This window comes from Salvelinus sp. IW2-2015, linkage group LG35, assembly GCF_002910315.2.
Source record: "Salvelinus sp. IW2-2015 linkage group LG35, ASM291031v2, whole genome shotgun sequence".
Taxonomy (NCBI): domain Eukaryota; kingdom Metazoa; phylum Chordata; class Actinopteri; order Salmoniformes; family Salmonidae; genus Salvelinus; species Salvelinus sp. IW2-2015.
In genome coordinates this window covers 3,624,740-3,640,893 of record NC_036874.1, presented here as the reverse complement: position 1 = coordinate 3,640,893, position 16,154 = coordinate 3,624,740, and the positions used below count along the sequence as shown (strand labels likewise).

Below are 16,154 nucleotides of genomic sequence, written 5' to 3'. Positions count from 1 at the left end.
TAAATGATAGATGTCCACCAGTTTTCCTCCCTCCTCCTCCCTCCCTCCCTCCCTCCCTCCCTCCCTCCTCTCACCTCCCTCCTCTCCTCTCCTCTCCTCTCTCCTCTCTCCTTCCTCTCTTCCTTGGGCCAGGCTGATCGAGCTCCACAGCATTCCGCTCCCCATGCAGTTGTTACCAGGGAGAGGAAGAGAAGAAGAGAAACCTTCTGCTGAAGCTGGATTTGAGGGTCATTTCAAGAACACTACCAGCCAGAGCAGCAGCAGAGACAGACTCCATTTTCAGATCCTCCGGATACGGGTCTGTCTGTCTCTCTGTCTCACTCTCACACACAACAGAGATGGCAACATGAATAGCAATGACAACACCAGTGGAAGGTCATTCGTAAAAACAGTGGTGGAATGCTCGCTGCTAAGCACCACACAGAATGAACTGAATTCATAAACAACGACACCATTCTGACTGAGTATCTCGCTCTCTCTCGGTTTCCCTGGCCAAAACGTACATACGTACACAGCTACAATCCTCTCTCTCTCCTTTACACCAAATGCAGAATGGAGCAGGATTGATACACATGTTTAATCTATTACGAAACAGATTTTCATCACACGCGGTAGAGAGGCAATAGCTCTGGCTGGTCATACACAGTCCCCCTTTATGTAAAGACATTGAACGATGCACATGTGCAACTGTAAAATACTAAATACTAAACCGCTCGTTCTCTCCTCCTCCACACACACACCCACGCGCAGCCAAACACACACCGCACGCACGCACGCACGCACGCGCACACACACACACACACACACACACACACCACACACACACACACAACACACACACTCCTAACGATTGTGAGCCAGAGGCCAGGTTCCTTTTCATAACACAACATAATAACACACCACCACAACAGCAGCTATTACTCAGACTAGGGCAACAGCCAGTAGACACACAGAGCAGCACAGCAGCAGCAGCAGCAGCAGTAAAAAGCATTAAAACACCCAGACAGAGAGGACACAGTCTAAAACCCTGTTTACTTACAGCATACTCAATGGTTCCTTTGGGTCTCTGGAATGACATGCGTCTGCTGCCATCCTTCTTCTCTTGAGTCTTCTTCTGGCCGGTATCTGAAAGCAAGCGAGGCAAGGTACGCATTACGTTCATGTTCCTCTCTCTCCCCAGCTTGCCTTGTCACAAGCCGCTGTTTCCCAGCCACACGGGTAGACAGCTCATTCGTCAACAGTGAGTGTGCGAGCCAGTCAGCCTACGATGTGAGCGGAGTGGAACCTCTTTCTCTCTCCCTCTCCTCGCAAGCTCTCGCTGCTCTAGCTGTCTCTCCTCCTCTCTCACTCTCCTACTCTCTCTCGTTCCTCCCCCCTCTCTCTCGCTCTCTCTCTGTAGCCCTACACCACGCAGCACAATGACATGCGTTGATTCCAGTTCACCTTGCCTTCTGCTGCTGCCTCTTCTCTCACAGCAGACACACAGCACCTTGACCTCCATGAGGAACTGAGGAGAGGAGGAGGGGATGGAGCTGGGAGGACTGGGAGGGAGATAGGAGAGAGAGGGGGCTGAAGGCAGGAGGCAGGATCTGTGAACTTGGACGAGGGATGGAGCTGGGGCTGGGGGAGACAGGAGAGGGTCGTGACTCGGGTATTCTATGGGGTATAGGACTGGGGCTTGGGGTATAGGGCTGGATCTGAGATCACAGGGATGGGGCTGGAAGAGAGCAGGGGCCGAGGGCTGGGGGTAGAAGGCTTACGGTACAGTACAGAGCACATCCTCTCTCTCAGTCGGCTAGGTTCCCCCCGTTATGTTCAGTATGCAGGCTATGCAGCAGATCAGATCAGAAGCCTAACACGTCCTTAACTTCTTCTGTTTTTGTCACCGAGCAGTTCGGGCTGAAACACATGAGTCATTCGCCATGCAGCCATTCTATTTCTGGGGCTCAGGACTCACTGCACTGAAGAGGGAGAGAGGAAGAGGAGCTGCTTCCGGTGGAGCTGTAGCCATGACTCCACTCAGTATTCACCATGATAGGCAATGTAGTAGGTTTAATGTTTGCTGTCTGTCAAATGTACCATAAAGCCTGAGATAGCTTCGGCGATCAGACGTGCATTGAAGCATTCGGTGTGGTGTCTCTGCTGTCTGGTTTGGTTTATTTGACACCCCACTACTACAGTTGTATAACAGAAGTGTATCTGACATGAAACTATGTTCCATATTGTTTTAGGTCATAGACATAACACTAATGTGATACCGAAACACTGACGTGGCGGTATGAGAGCTAAGCCAAGACCTAGAATAAATACCACCTGATTCTAAAACCAATATGAGAAAGAAAGAGAGCAGGGAGAGAGAGAGAGAGGGAGGGGGGAGGAAGAAGAGAGAGCTACAGAGAGAGAGCTACAGAGAGAGAGCTGCAGAGAGAGAGCTACAGAGAGAGAGCTACAGAGAGAGAGAGCTACAGAGAGAGAGCTGCAGAGAGAGAGCTGCAGCGAGAGCAGAAAGAGATACGATAGAGAGAGAGCAGGAAGAGATACATTAGTGAGAGAGACAGAGAGAGAGGTAGGGAGAGACTCAGAGCTACATTCACAGCAGCAGGGTGTTGCATAGTGAGGGAGAGAACGGTCTAAATTTGAACCTCAACATGGAGTGTGATGATGTGCCATCAGAAACATGGCTATTTCTTCACACCGGGAGCAGAGCAGAACCACAACGTTAAACAACAAAGATCATCAGATCTCAGTGGTTCTACACCACAGGAACACATGATAACCCCTCTTACCCCTTTACAGAGAACCTGTTCACTTCTAATAAACAGCCTGCCAGATAAACTCTGCTCTTTTCTGCTAGGGCAAGAAGAACATCCTGTACACAATGTTATCCAGTAACAAAAATTGACATTTACAATGAATTCATCAAAATTAGATCTATAGGAGACAATTGATTAAACACTGCCATCACAAATGAAGTTACTCAGTTAATCAAATGTTCTGTTTGTGTGACACATTGTTGCACACTAAACAACAGCATTGAATGTGTATTTGTTTTAATAGTGTAGTGCATACTGGGAATACAAGCGTTGTATTTTAGAGTATGGTGCAAGATGGCAACTAAGCGAGATGAAAGTCACAAATAATGGGAGCAACTGTGCCTGGGGCCACAGCAAGTCTCATAAATTGATTATCTCTGCAAAAACAGTGGGTTGTGTAACGCCAGATTTCACAGATGTGGGTCAAGGTCATGTTATCTCATTTAATTTGCATCTTTCTCTATCCAAAAGAAACCGAACTAAAGCAACAGTCTTATCACCACAGCTGATATACTGTTGCTCTTCATTTCATTAATGGGACTTGCGACAGCAAATATCCCACTTTAAATCTTTGTCATACTTCTGGCTTATTATTAATCTTGTTTTACACCGTTTCAGCCGTCCAAACTTTAAAACTGGTATTGTAGTAGGAGAGTTCATATACTGAGGTATTGTAGTAGGAGAGTTCATATACTGAGGTATTGTAGTAGGAGAGTGTATACAAGTATAGTAGTGTGAGTGGAGTTATTTATGATGAAATGTGTGATCTAACTGCCCCACAAATCAAATCACATTTTATTGGTCACATACACATATTTAGCAGATGTTATTGCAGGTGTAGTGAAATGCTTGTGTTCCTAGCTCCAACAGTGTGGTAGTATCTAACAATTCACAAAGTGACTAGTTCCATTATTAAAGTGACCAGTGGTTCCATGTCTATGTACATGGGGCAGCAGCCTCTACGGTGCAGGGTTGAGGAACCAGGTGGTAGCCGGCTAGTGATGGCTATTTAACAGACTGATGGCCTTGAGATAGAAGCTGMTTTTCAGTCTCTCGGTCCCAGCTTTGATGCGCCTGTACTGACCTCTCCTTCTTGATGATAGCGGGGTGAACAGGCAGTTGCTTGGGTGGTTGATGTCCTTGATAATCTTTTCNAGAGTTCGTATACTGAGGTATTCTAGTAGGAGAGTTCGTATACTGAGGTATTCTAGTAGGAGAGTTCGTATACTGAGGTATTCTAGTAGGAGAGTGTGTACAAGTATAGTAGTGTGAGTGGAGTTATTTATGATGAAATGTGTGATCTAACTGCCCCACAAATCAAATCAAATTTTATTGGTCACATACACATATTTAGCAGATGTTATTGCAGGTGTAGAGAAATGCTTGTGTTCCTAGTTCCAACAGTGCAGTAGTATCTAACAATTCACAACAATACACACATATCTATAAGTAAAATAATGGAATTAAGAAATATGTAAATATTAGGACGAGCAATGAGTGACATTGACTAAAATACAGTAGAATACAGTATATAGATATGAAATCAGTAAAACAGTATGTAAACATGATTAAAGTGACTAGTGTTCCATTATTAAAGTGACCAGTGGTTCCATGTCTATGTTTATAGGGCAGCAGCCTCTGAGGTGCAGGGTTGCGTAACCAGGTGGAAGCCGGCTATTGATGGCTATTTAACAGTCAGATGGCCTTGAGATAGAAGCTGGTTTTCGGTCTCTCGGTCCCAGTTTTGATGCACCTTCTGGATGATAGTGGGGTGAACAGGCCGTGGCTCAGGTGGTTGATGTCCTTGATGATCTTTTTGGCCTTCCTGTGACATCGGGCACTGTAGGTGTCCTGGAGGGCAGGCAGTGTGTCCCCGGTGATGAGTTGGGCAGACCGCATCACACTCTGGAGAGCCCTGCAGTTGCGGGCGGTGCAGTTGCCGTACCAGGCAGTGATACAGCCCAACAGGATGCTCTCAATTGTGCATCTGTAAAAGTTTGTGAGGGTTTTAGGGGCCAAGCCAAATTTCTTCTTCACCACACTGTCTGTGTGGATGGTCCATTTCAGATTCTCAGTGATGTGTACGCCATGGAACTTAAAGCTTTTCACCTTCTCCAAATGTGATCCGGTCTATGTGGATGGGGGCGTGCTCCCTCTGCTGTCTCCTGAAGTCCACGATCAGCTGCTTGGTTTTGTTGACTTTGAGGGAGAGGTTATTTTCCTGGCACCACTCCGCCAGGGTCCTTACCTCCCTCGTGGCTGTCTCATAATTGTTGGTAATCAGGCCTACTACTGTTGTTAGTGTCGTCTATCAAAGTAATCAGACCAATTATTTTACAAAATGTTACTTTGACTATGTTTAACTGCTTCGCTTAAGTAAAACAATTTAAAGTTCTCCCACTACTACAAAAATACTGTTAAAGAGTTAAAGCAAGTCCCATAATTTTTCTTCATGGAATATTACAATCTAGTTCAACAACATTATCTTTGGCATTTGAAATAAAAACACAACACTGGTGCTGAGCAGTGTGTGAGTCCGGTCTTGTGACTTACTGATAGGAAGGCTGTATATTTACAAAACAATGGAGGATGGAGAGGGTTGAAGTGAGGTGGTGGAAGGAAGGTGAGGGTTGAGAGGTGGGGTGAGGAGAAGGAGAGGAGGAGGTAGGGGAGAGATGAGGGTTGAGAGGAGGGGTGAGAGGGTGAGAGTGGGGGTGGAGAGGGGGTTGAAGGGTGGAGAGGGGCGGAGGCAGTGGAGAGGTAGGGGTTGAAAGGAGGGAGGGGTTGAGAGTGAGTGGGGTGAGAGAAGAGTAGGGTGAGGAAATGAGGGTGGAGAGGAGAGGTGAGGGTGGAGAGGAAGGAGGATGAGAGGAGAGGTGAGGGGTGGAGAGGAGAGGTTGAGGGGGGCAGTCAGTAGTGTGAGGAGGAATTATGGGTGAGGGTGGAAGGTGAGTTTCATAGACAGAGATGGTGGAGAGTGGAGGAGGAGGGGTGAAGAAGAGAGGTAGGGTGAGAGAGGAGAGCGAGGGGGGAAGAAGGGGAGGGTCCTACTTACATGTATTACTGCCATTCATGTTATTAGCTTAGGTAAGTCATGTAGCTGCCTCAGGACAGGTGTTGAGGGCACCCGACTGGTTAATGACTTTACATAAGTTCCTAAGCTCTATACCGTGTAGTAACACTCTAATTACACCATCACAACATGTTGCTTACATAGTCCTTTACAAACAAACCTCCCTCCTCAGACAGGTTCTGTATGACAGGCCATAAAAACACACAAGGAAGGCAAACGTTTAACTTATTCCATAACAGTATACAGTTGAAGTCGAACGTTACATACACTGTAGGTTGGAGTAATTACAAACTCGTTTTTCAACCCACTCCAACAAATGTCTTGTTTACAAACTATAGTTTTTGGCACAGTCGGTTAGGACATCTACTTGTGCATGACACAAGTAATTGTCCAACAATTTTACAGACAGATATTTCACTTATAATTCACTGTATCACAACCAGTGGTCAGAAGTTTACATACATTAATTGACTGTGCCTTAAACAGCTTTGGAAAATTCCAGAAAATGATATCATAGTCTTTAGAAGCTTCATCATTCATCAATCATCATTTGGTGCACTTCATAAAATATGGCATCATGAGAAAGGAAAATGATGGATATATTGAAACAACACTCAGGGACATCAGTCAGGAAGTTAAGCTTGGTCGCAAATGGTCTTCCAAATGGACAATGACCCCAAGCATACTCCAAAGAGTGGCCATCACAAAGCCCTGACTCAATCCCATCGAAAATGTGTGGCAGAACTGAAAAAACGTGTGCGAGCAAGGAAGCCTATTAACCTAACTCAGACACCCACTCAGTCAGGAGAATGGGCCAAAATCAACCAACTTATTGTGGGAAGCTTGTGGAAGGCTACCCGAAATGTTTGACCCAAGTTAATTGAGTGTATGTAAACTTCTGACCCACTGGGAATGTGAATAAATAAATAAAAGCTGAAATAAATCATTCTCTCTACTATTTTTCTGACATTTCACATTCTTAAAGTAAAGTGGTGATCCTAATTGACCTAAGACAGGGAATTTTTACTGGGATTAAATGTCAAGAATTGTGAAAAACTGAGTAAAATGTATTTGGCTAAGGTGTATGTAAACTTCTGACTTCAACTGTATATAAGGTGAGACACGGCCTTGACTTCCCTGACTCTAACGGGGCGATAACAGCACGGCAGCCATTGTAATGAATATGCATTGGCTTAGTGAGCTGTCAAACTACACACAGGAAGCACACCACGACAGCCCACATCCCTTTGCTAACACCCTCTCGCCCTCTCTTTCTTTCTCCCTATTTCTCTCTCTCTCTTTCTCCCTCTCCCTCTCTCTCAGCATTATGCAGTCAGTTTTCCCCTGCATACAGCACCATCACCGCCACCACCCAGTACAACCAAACGTTGCTGGAGCAGCACTTTGTGTTGTGTCTGCTGTGTCAGGACAGGGAGGAGAGGGGAGCAGAGCAGTCCCTCCCTTCATCCTGCCTCTGCCCCGTCATTAACACTGGCTCCAGGTCAATAAATCAAACACTGATGCTGTCACAGGCTCAGTGAGTGTCACCCCATCCAGACTGTCTCATTAGCACGCACTCCAGGGCGACTAATCACACCATGATCTCTCCATCGGCTCCTGGGTTATTGCCTTGTGTGAAATGTTCAGTTGGTAAATCAAGTTACTATTTATTTATTTATTTATTGGTTTAAAAAAAGGCATATTTTTCTGTCTACTGAATACAGTAGCTGGATTATATATATTTAGCATTTTTTTAAAATGAAACAATTAAAAGACTATTTCTAACATACAGTTAGAAATCACATGTATCATTTTTATTAAATCTTTAGATACATAGAAATGTGAGGAAGGAATATACACAAAAACCTTAATAACTGTATAATAACAATGTTCTTGATACCTGGGGCTTGTGCTTATGAACATTCCACAGTAATACTGTATGTATAGTCACTGAAAAGGCCCCTGGTCTGCTGGTTGGTCAAGGACCAGAGGACCCCAGTAACCTAAATCAAATCAAATCAAGTTTATTTATATAGCCCTTAGATTAGCTGATATCTCAAAGTGCTGTACAGAAACCCAGCCTAAAACCCCAAACAGCAAGCAATGCAGGTGTAGAAGCACGGTGGCTAGGAAAAACTCCCTAGAAAGGCCAAAACCTAGGAAGAAACCTAGAGAGGAACCATGCTATGAGGGGTGGCCAGTCCTCTTCTGGCTGTGCCAGGTGGAGATTATAACAGAACATGGCCAAGATGTTCAAATGTTCATAAATGACCAGCATGGTCAAATAATAATAACCTTCTCTTGACTCCCCAGACCAAAGCTATATTCCCACCAATAACCACACTAGCATACTGCTCAGAATTAAGCAATATATTTGACATGCACTCTACATAAGTAGGCTACTGTAGAACGCATGTGGACACCGGAACATAACCCTTTCTGCCTGTGGATCAATGCTGTAGGAGAAGGAGCTCACCTGTTGATCCTATGGCTCTCTGCATCTCTGACTGCTGCATCTCCAACAACAAGCAACCTCTCAGGTTACAGCCTGAATCAATACCCTGAGTTGAGAAGTGATGAGCTCAGCTAAAAGGAGAACCACAAACTCTGCAGTATCTCTCTCTACTGATCCTCAGTGTCACTCACCAGCCAGCCAGCCTTGGTCAGAAGAAAGTAAGTATCACAAATCTACCACCTCTCTCTAGTCTGCTATCTCCACTGGACTCACCACCATCCTAGCTGAAATCTACCAACTGTACGACATCATCAACCCTCCAACCACAGTCAGCTAAGCTCCCTGTCCAATCACAGCGGTCCACAGAGATCACAGGGGGAAATGAGTCTTTAAAAGTATCTGTGTGACTAAATATCACACAGGAATGAGAGTTGACAACTTGATGAACATTTCCCGGGCAGCAAACACCACCCAGACTATTCCATCTCAAATCTCTCACGGCTTTAATGCTAAATCTTTATCGTATACTCTCACCTCACTAAAGCACGCTTTGGCACAACATATTGCAATGGATTGGGTTGTTGCTCAGGTTCACAGGTAGTCTGGGTAAACAGTGAACACATCTTTCAATTATGGTTCAGAAGACATTGAGAAGACGCTTGATATGAGTGTTGCTTAGTCAAACAGTGACAGCAGATATTGAGAGGAGGGTCGGTCAGACATTGACCTCCTAACCAGGCTTCGGTTGCAGGCCTGTCAGTTTAGCATTAACTCTAAAAAAGACAAAAAACAAACTACGCTGCCACTGCAACTGCAACCTCAGCAGAAATCAGTGCGATCCCCCTTTAACATGTCGGGTCAGATAGATGCATTGCTGCAAATGTTGCTTTTTATTGTTGTGAAGGTGTCTACTGTTAGTATCTACAGTTGAAGTTGGAAGTTTACATACACCTTAGCCAAATACATTTAAACTCAGTTTTTCACAATTCCTGAGATTTAATTCTAGTAAAGATTCCCTGTCTTACGTCAGTTACGATCACCACTTTATTTTAAGAATGTGAGATGTCAGAATAATAGTAGAGAGAATTATTTATTTCAGGTTTTATTTCTTTCATCACATTCCCAGTGGGTCAGAAGTGTGCACAACTCAATTAGTATTTGGTAGCATTGCCTTTAAATTGTTTAACTTGGGTGAAACATTTCAGGTTGCCTTCCACAAGCTTCCCACAATAAGTTGGGCGAATTTTGGCCCATTCCTCCTGACAGAGCTGGTGTAACTGAGTCAGGTTTGTAGGCCCCCTTGCTTGCACATGCTTTTTCAGTTCTGCCCACAAATGTTCTATAGGATTGAGGTCAGGGCTTTGTGGATGGCCACTCCAATACCTTGACTTTGTTGTCCTTAAGCCATTTTGCCACAACTTTGGAAGTATGCTTGGGGTCATTGTCCATTTGGAAGACCCATTTGCGACCAAGCTTTAACTTCCTGACTGATGTCTTGAGATGTTGCTTCAATATATCCACATCATTTTCCTTTCTCACGATGCCATCTATTTTATGAAGTGCACCAGTCCCTCCTGCAGCAAAGCACCCCCACAACATGATGCTGCCACCCCGTGCCTTCACGTTTGGGATGGTGTTCTTGGCTTGCAAGCCTTCCCCTCTTTTCCTCCTAACATACGATGGGTCATTGGCCAAACAGTTCTATTTTTGTTCATCAGAACCAGAGGACATTTCTCCAAAAAGTATGATCTTTGTCCACATGTGCAGTTGCAAATCCGTAGTCCTGTCCTTTTTTAATGGCGGTTTTTGGAGCAGTGGCTTCTTCCTTGCTGTGCGGCCTTTCCAGGTTATGTTATATAGGACTCGTTTTACTGGATATAGTTACTTTGTACCTGTTCCTACAGCATCTTCACAACGCGTCCTTTGCTGTTGTTCTGGGATTGATTTGCACTTTTCGCACCAAAGTACGTTCATCTCTAGGAGACAGAACGCGTCTCCTTCTGAGCGTATGACGGCTGCATGGTCCCATTGGTGTTATATTGCGTACTATTGTTTGTACAGATGAACATGGTACCTTCAGGCGTTTGAAATTGCTCGCAAGGATGAACCAGACTTGTGGAGGTCTACTTATTTTTTCTGAGGTCTTGGCTGATTTCTTTGATTTTCCCATGATGTCAAGCAAGGAGGCACTGAGTTTGGGAAGGTAGGCCTTGAAATACATCCACAGGTACACCTCCAATTGACTCAAATGATTGTCAATTAGCCTATCAGAAGCTTTCTAAAAGCTATGATATCATTTTCTGAATTTTCCAAGCTGTTTAAAGGCACGTCAACTTAGTGTATGTAAAACTTCGACCACTGGATATTGTGATATATTGAATTATATAGGAAACTAAATTGTCTGTAAGCAATTGTTTGGAAACAAACGACTTGTGTCAGCACAAACGTAGATGTCCTCCGACTTGCCAAACTATAGTTTGTAAACAAGAAATGTGTGAGTGGTTGAAAACGAGTTTAATGACTCCAACCTACGTGTATGTAAAGTTCCGACTTCAACTGTAGGTAACAGAGAGATCAATGGACAGAAGTGTCCAATAATAATATCTATATAAATATTACTGGATGAATTTGCTCCCCTGTTTACGTTTTTCTATGACGCCAACTTCTCCTTTGATGCTATTTGATGTACAGTACATCATACGCAGCACGTTGCTTTGAATGGACTGGCGGTGAATCTCAAAGGAATGTATGTAGTTTCCATTTGGGCATACTAAACATGTTAATTGTTTGCTAGTCGATATCATAAGTGCCAATACAAACACTGTAACTGTAGCCTAAAGACTGCTGCACACTGCTGCACAAGGGTCATTCGCCTGTTTGCATCAAAGCATCATTGCTCACGACGCCATTCAATCACCCTTATAAAGCAATCTGTCACGCTTCATAATGCTTTTTCTTTTGTTTATTTCATCATGATCATTGAATAATCACTGCTTGTTGGTTATTGTGAGGACACTTTGGGGCTAAATCAGTGGCATTTACAAATCTTCATGGATTTGCTATCTGTACATGCCTAACCAGCGAGGCTCAAAATAAATATGGAAATATTTTGGCCCTAAATGCGTTTCAATGTGAGTTCTATTGTTAGTGAAGTTATTTTTCCTCCACCCCAATAAATCCATAATGAGACCTATACTCCTAGAAAGATTCAATCATAAACCAATATGATATAGGCCTAAACCAACTCTTCCCCACAAAGACAACACCATCCATCACCATCACAGTATATCAAATGAAACGTTCCACAGCAATTGGTTGTAAAAAAAATCTGCCATTATGAAAAAGCCATCCAATTATGTGAGGCCTATTCCAGACCTGGGATCAAATACTATTTGAAATCATACCCAATACTTTAGCTGTGCTTGACTGAGTTTGCCTGTTGCTATAGAACCATTAGAACCATCCCCAGTCCTCGCCACACTGGCACTCCAGGCAAGCTATTTCAAATAGTATTATACACTGGTGTAGTACAGCTGAGATGCTAGAAGGCTGTGTGTGTGTGTGTGTGTGTTGTGTGTGTGCTGTGTGTGTGTGTGTGTGTGTGTGTTGTGTTGTGTGTGTGGGTGTGGGTGGCTGTGTGTGTGTGTGTGTGTCGTGTGTGTACTGTAGCTGAGAAAAAGTGGGCTCTGTAGCAGTCAGCAGGATAATAGTTTGGTCTAATTAGGAAGAGATTAATAAGAAAGCATGCTCTGCTGCCCATTGTGCCTTCCTGGAAACCAAATGCCACTGAGGCCAGTTCATTAACAGTCTCTCTAGTTCTCCCTAGTGCAGACAGTGAGTTGTGTGTGTCTGTTACTGTGGTGTGTGTGTGTGTGTGTGTGTGTGTGTGTGTGTGTGTGTGTTGGTGTGTGTGTGTGCGTGAGTGGTGTGTGTGTGTGTGAGCGCTGCAGACCATTGCCCTACTAAGAGGAGAGCGGCAGTAGTCAGGCCTGAGACGAGCCCCTCAGTAGCCTTCTGTCCCGTCTGTGATGAATGAGAAGGCTAGGACCCTTACATGACTGGTGTTCGAGGTCAAGAAAGCGTTGGGCAACTGACAGGGAACTGCTCAGAGCTGTGTGAGTTGTGTGTGTCGTGTTAAACTGACGAGGGAACTGCCAAACTGTGTGAGTGTGTGGTGTGTGTTAAACCTGGCAATTCATGTAGTAGTAGTATGCATTACCATAGGCTTGAAGATTGAGTTACACCAGCTCTGTTTGTGAACAATGACAGAGTGCAAGAATAGTGTCACTTTTAAAATGCCTGAATGGAGATGTGTATCACAATAATGTTGTCTGTTAAAATTTAACTCTTCAATCAAAGCACACAATCCTTCGTTTTTTCAGTGTGAAGTTATAAGGTAATGCAGCTTTGTATTAAAGTTATTTGTAAGCATAGCATTCGAAACAATGCTTTTTGTACATTGAATTGACTTGGTTGTGTTACAGACTGTGCCTTTAAGAAGCCTGCCAGGGAAATGTGTAAACTTCGCCGTCCAACCGCGTGACTCCTGTTGCAACTTCTTCACCGTATGCCAACTGTACTGAAAATGTACTGTAGGTTGTTAAAAATATATAAAAAAATAAACAAACACTGACTGACTTCATCTACGGTAGTCTGACCTCTGAAACATTACACATTATACATTGAAACAAGTTCGGCTCCAATGTCTATACTCACACCTGTGTTAATGTTGGTAATGTTGTCGTGCACAGTCCAGAGTGTTCTGCGGAAGAGCCATCGGAATTTCCCCGAGTCGAGGTCGAGGCAGGCCAGATTCTATCGACAGCGCGACCCTACAGACAGATGTAGTCCATACTGTGGAACTCCTACGAAAATCACAACTTGATGCACCTTAGTTATCACTAACAACCGTTTAAAAAGAAGCCATTTCTGATATCACTGTCATTACGCAATCGCGATAGATCTAGATAAAAAGTCTTTAAAAAAGTTGAATGCAGTGAACCAGCACACTTCAGCAGACGCAGAAAAGGAACTGAAAACAAACGAACAACTTGTTCTTCCCTGATGACGTGCTGTCTAGCGTCAAGCAGTGCCCGCACTCACTGCAGGAATGGATACATATTATTGATAAACAATCTAGAAAAAACGATGGAGTTGTAAAAAAAACCAGATCATAACGTGCATTATGTAGCTAACAATATCCGACCTATGCAATTAAATCCATGTTTATTGCTATACATTGTTTTAGGGCATTGTATATTGTTTATTTCTAATATTTAGCCTATGCCTTGGCCTTGAGGTGCGAAGTCCATTATCAGATGGTTATTTAGGTCTTATAAATGAGTGACTGTATCCTTGAATGTAGAGTCCAACAGCCAAGAGGTCTGAACTTTTCGTGTCATGGTGTGTACTCGCCCTGGGGGGCTTCTGTTTCACCCCTATCTGTCTGTTTCCCCTCAATTGCTGCAACTTGCAAGTCTTTACTTAAAGATGACATGCATGACAATCATGGGAACTGAATAAAATCTCACTCTCATCTTAATAACATTGTTTCAATTGAGGAAAGCACATAGCAAGCAGCCACTCCACCTTACTATAATGTCCCACCATACTAGCATAAGGCCAGGGACTCATAGTATTACTGCGACGTGTCTCTTCAACACCAAGGGAAGAAGATATGGCAATTTGGCATGGGGTCATGTGTGTGAGAACAGTGAAGACCCAACAGACCAGGACAAGGTGTAATAATTGGGGAGCAGAAATTAGGTAGTGAACTGGAAAACAGACCAATGCATTATTCATCAGCAGAGACATGGTAAGAAATGAAAGAGAGAAAGAGAAATTAGTTTTAAAATCCCGAACTAGAAAATAAAAGTAATCTACAACGAATTAATAGATACAATGACCGTGTTCTCCAAGGTAAGACTATGTTGTGCTCCATCTGCTGGTTTACAGTGAAAAGTGCAGCCTTGCTTATAAAATCACTTACTATTTTAGGGGCACATGGATGGGTGACAGATTTACTCTAAATTGTGACAAAGCAATAAGGTCAACATGGTACATCCAGAGCTATAATAACAGAGTCCGGCAGAGTCTGTCCCCTCTCAAGGTTTCCTCCTATTATAAGGAAGTGTTTCTGGTACTTTACTTTACACAAGTTATAAAGCATTGTAAATGCAGGTTTTGGTAAAGTGTAGTCTGTTCGTGAAAGGCTAAAACAGAAGGCCAGTGTTCACAAGAGATTTGGGTCAGGGTGCCGAGATGAAAGTAAAACTGTTACCATTGATTTGTAACAGTACCATAGAGTCCATTTGGCTTCCTCTCTGTCTGGCCCTGTTTTATAAACACACGTTGAACAAATTTATTTGACAGACTGATTGATGAACTCTCAGCTCAATAACACTGGTTAAAGTTCCAAGTTCCAAGGTAACATGGATGATGAATTAGGCTGCCTGCAGTATGAGCTCTTAGTTGTAGGAATTACAACTTGCTTTCTGCTCCCACAGTGACCTTGACCACCATCCCTGTCTGGGCCCTTGGGACGCTTGGCCCGGGGCAGGGTTGTTGTGATGGGTTTGGACAGACCACCACCTGGGCTTTGTTGCTCTGTAATAATAGCTACGAAAGCTGTAAAGCTGCTCCAGAGCAGTCATCAAATCATCCCATTACTTCCATACAGAGGGGGGTTGGGTTTCCTCCCTGAGCTCCTGTCTGTTGCAGCCTAATAGGGGAAGAATTAAATACACTCTCACCATACCATCTAGCTCTGCTCCAGGGCATTAGTGTGCATTCGTCCTCTAGTTAGTGAGCGAACGTGCACTAACGACCTGGACCATAGCTATGTACCACCCAGAAGACTGACTGAACTGTAACACAGCCTCGCTTATTTCAGCCTGTTATAGTTTTCCCACCTGACTACTCTAAAGGCTGTGTAATTAAGCTACTGTGTAAGTTCAGCTCGTTTATAACATCCAGAGGCATTAAATAAAATGAGCCTTATTGAGTGAAGAGATTAAGTCTCGCTCGTTTCAAAACAACATTAAGTTTGGGTGTTTTAATGCATTCTCTCCTTTCACATTAACAACATTAAGGAGGTTGGTATCTGATTAAACGAGTAATCTACTGCCATTTCGTATCGATTCGCATCCTGGGACCTAGAGTTTATTCTAACTTTCTGTCATTTGGTTACTAGCTCAGCATAATTAACAACTGTTATACATTATATAAGTTAATCGGATTGTAAGAATCTCTGGTTAAGAGGACCAGCTAAGGTTTGTTTGTAACTACTTGTCTCTCTGGTCCAAGCAATCTCTTCCATTACCAAACAACACAACTTGTTTGTACAGGAATCCATGCACAGAGGATCTAGTGTTACCAGTTGCCCTCTGTAAGCCCTATGCCTAGCAGGCTGTGTGTGTGTGTGTGTGTGTGTGTGTGGTGTGTGTGTGTGTGTGGGTTGTGTGTGTGTGTGTGTGTGTTGTGTGTGTGTGTGTGTGAGAGAGGCTTTGTCATCACATAGGAGAGTGGTGCGACGGCCTGGGAGCAGAGTGTTTCATCTTCACCTATGGTTTCTCATGAGAGCCAGGTAGGCTGGCTGTATAATCCCCAGAAGGAGAGAAGGATTTCAACTATGAAACAACAAACAACAAGCCCACAGCAGCTCCCCCCGTCACCGTCTGGTTACATAACCTGTTCATCAAACCAACACTGCTGAAAGCATACACACAGATGCACACGCAAGCATGTACACACAGACACACACACAAGCACCAGAAACCAAACATCTGTGCATTTCTCACACAACAAAAATTCA

General features: G+C 43.8%; 1 protein-coding gene across 1 annotated transcript in view; it reads right to left on the bottom strand.

Annotated features, from left to right (window-relative positions):
• LOC111958772 (oxidation resistance protein 1-like) overlaps positions 1-16,154 on the bottom strand; it is a 181,774-nt gene that overhangs the window by 55,489 nt on the left and 110,131 nt on the right. Inside the window, 1 exon segment of the mRNA XM_023980037.3 lies at positions 1,040-1,125. Within this exon segment, the coding sequence (XP_023835805.3) occupies positions 1,040-1,125 (86 nt within the window).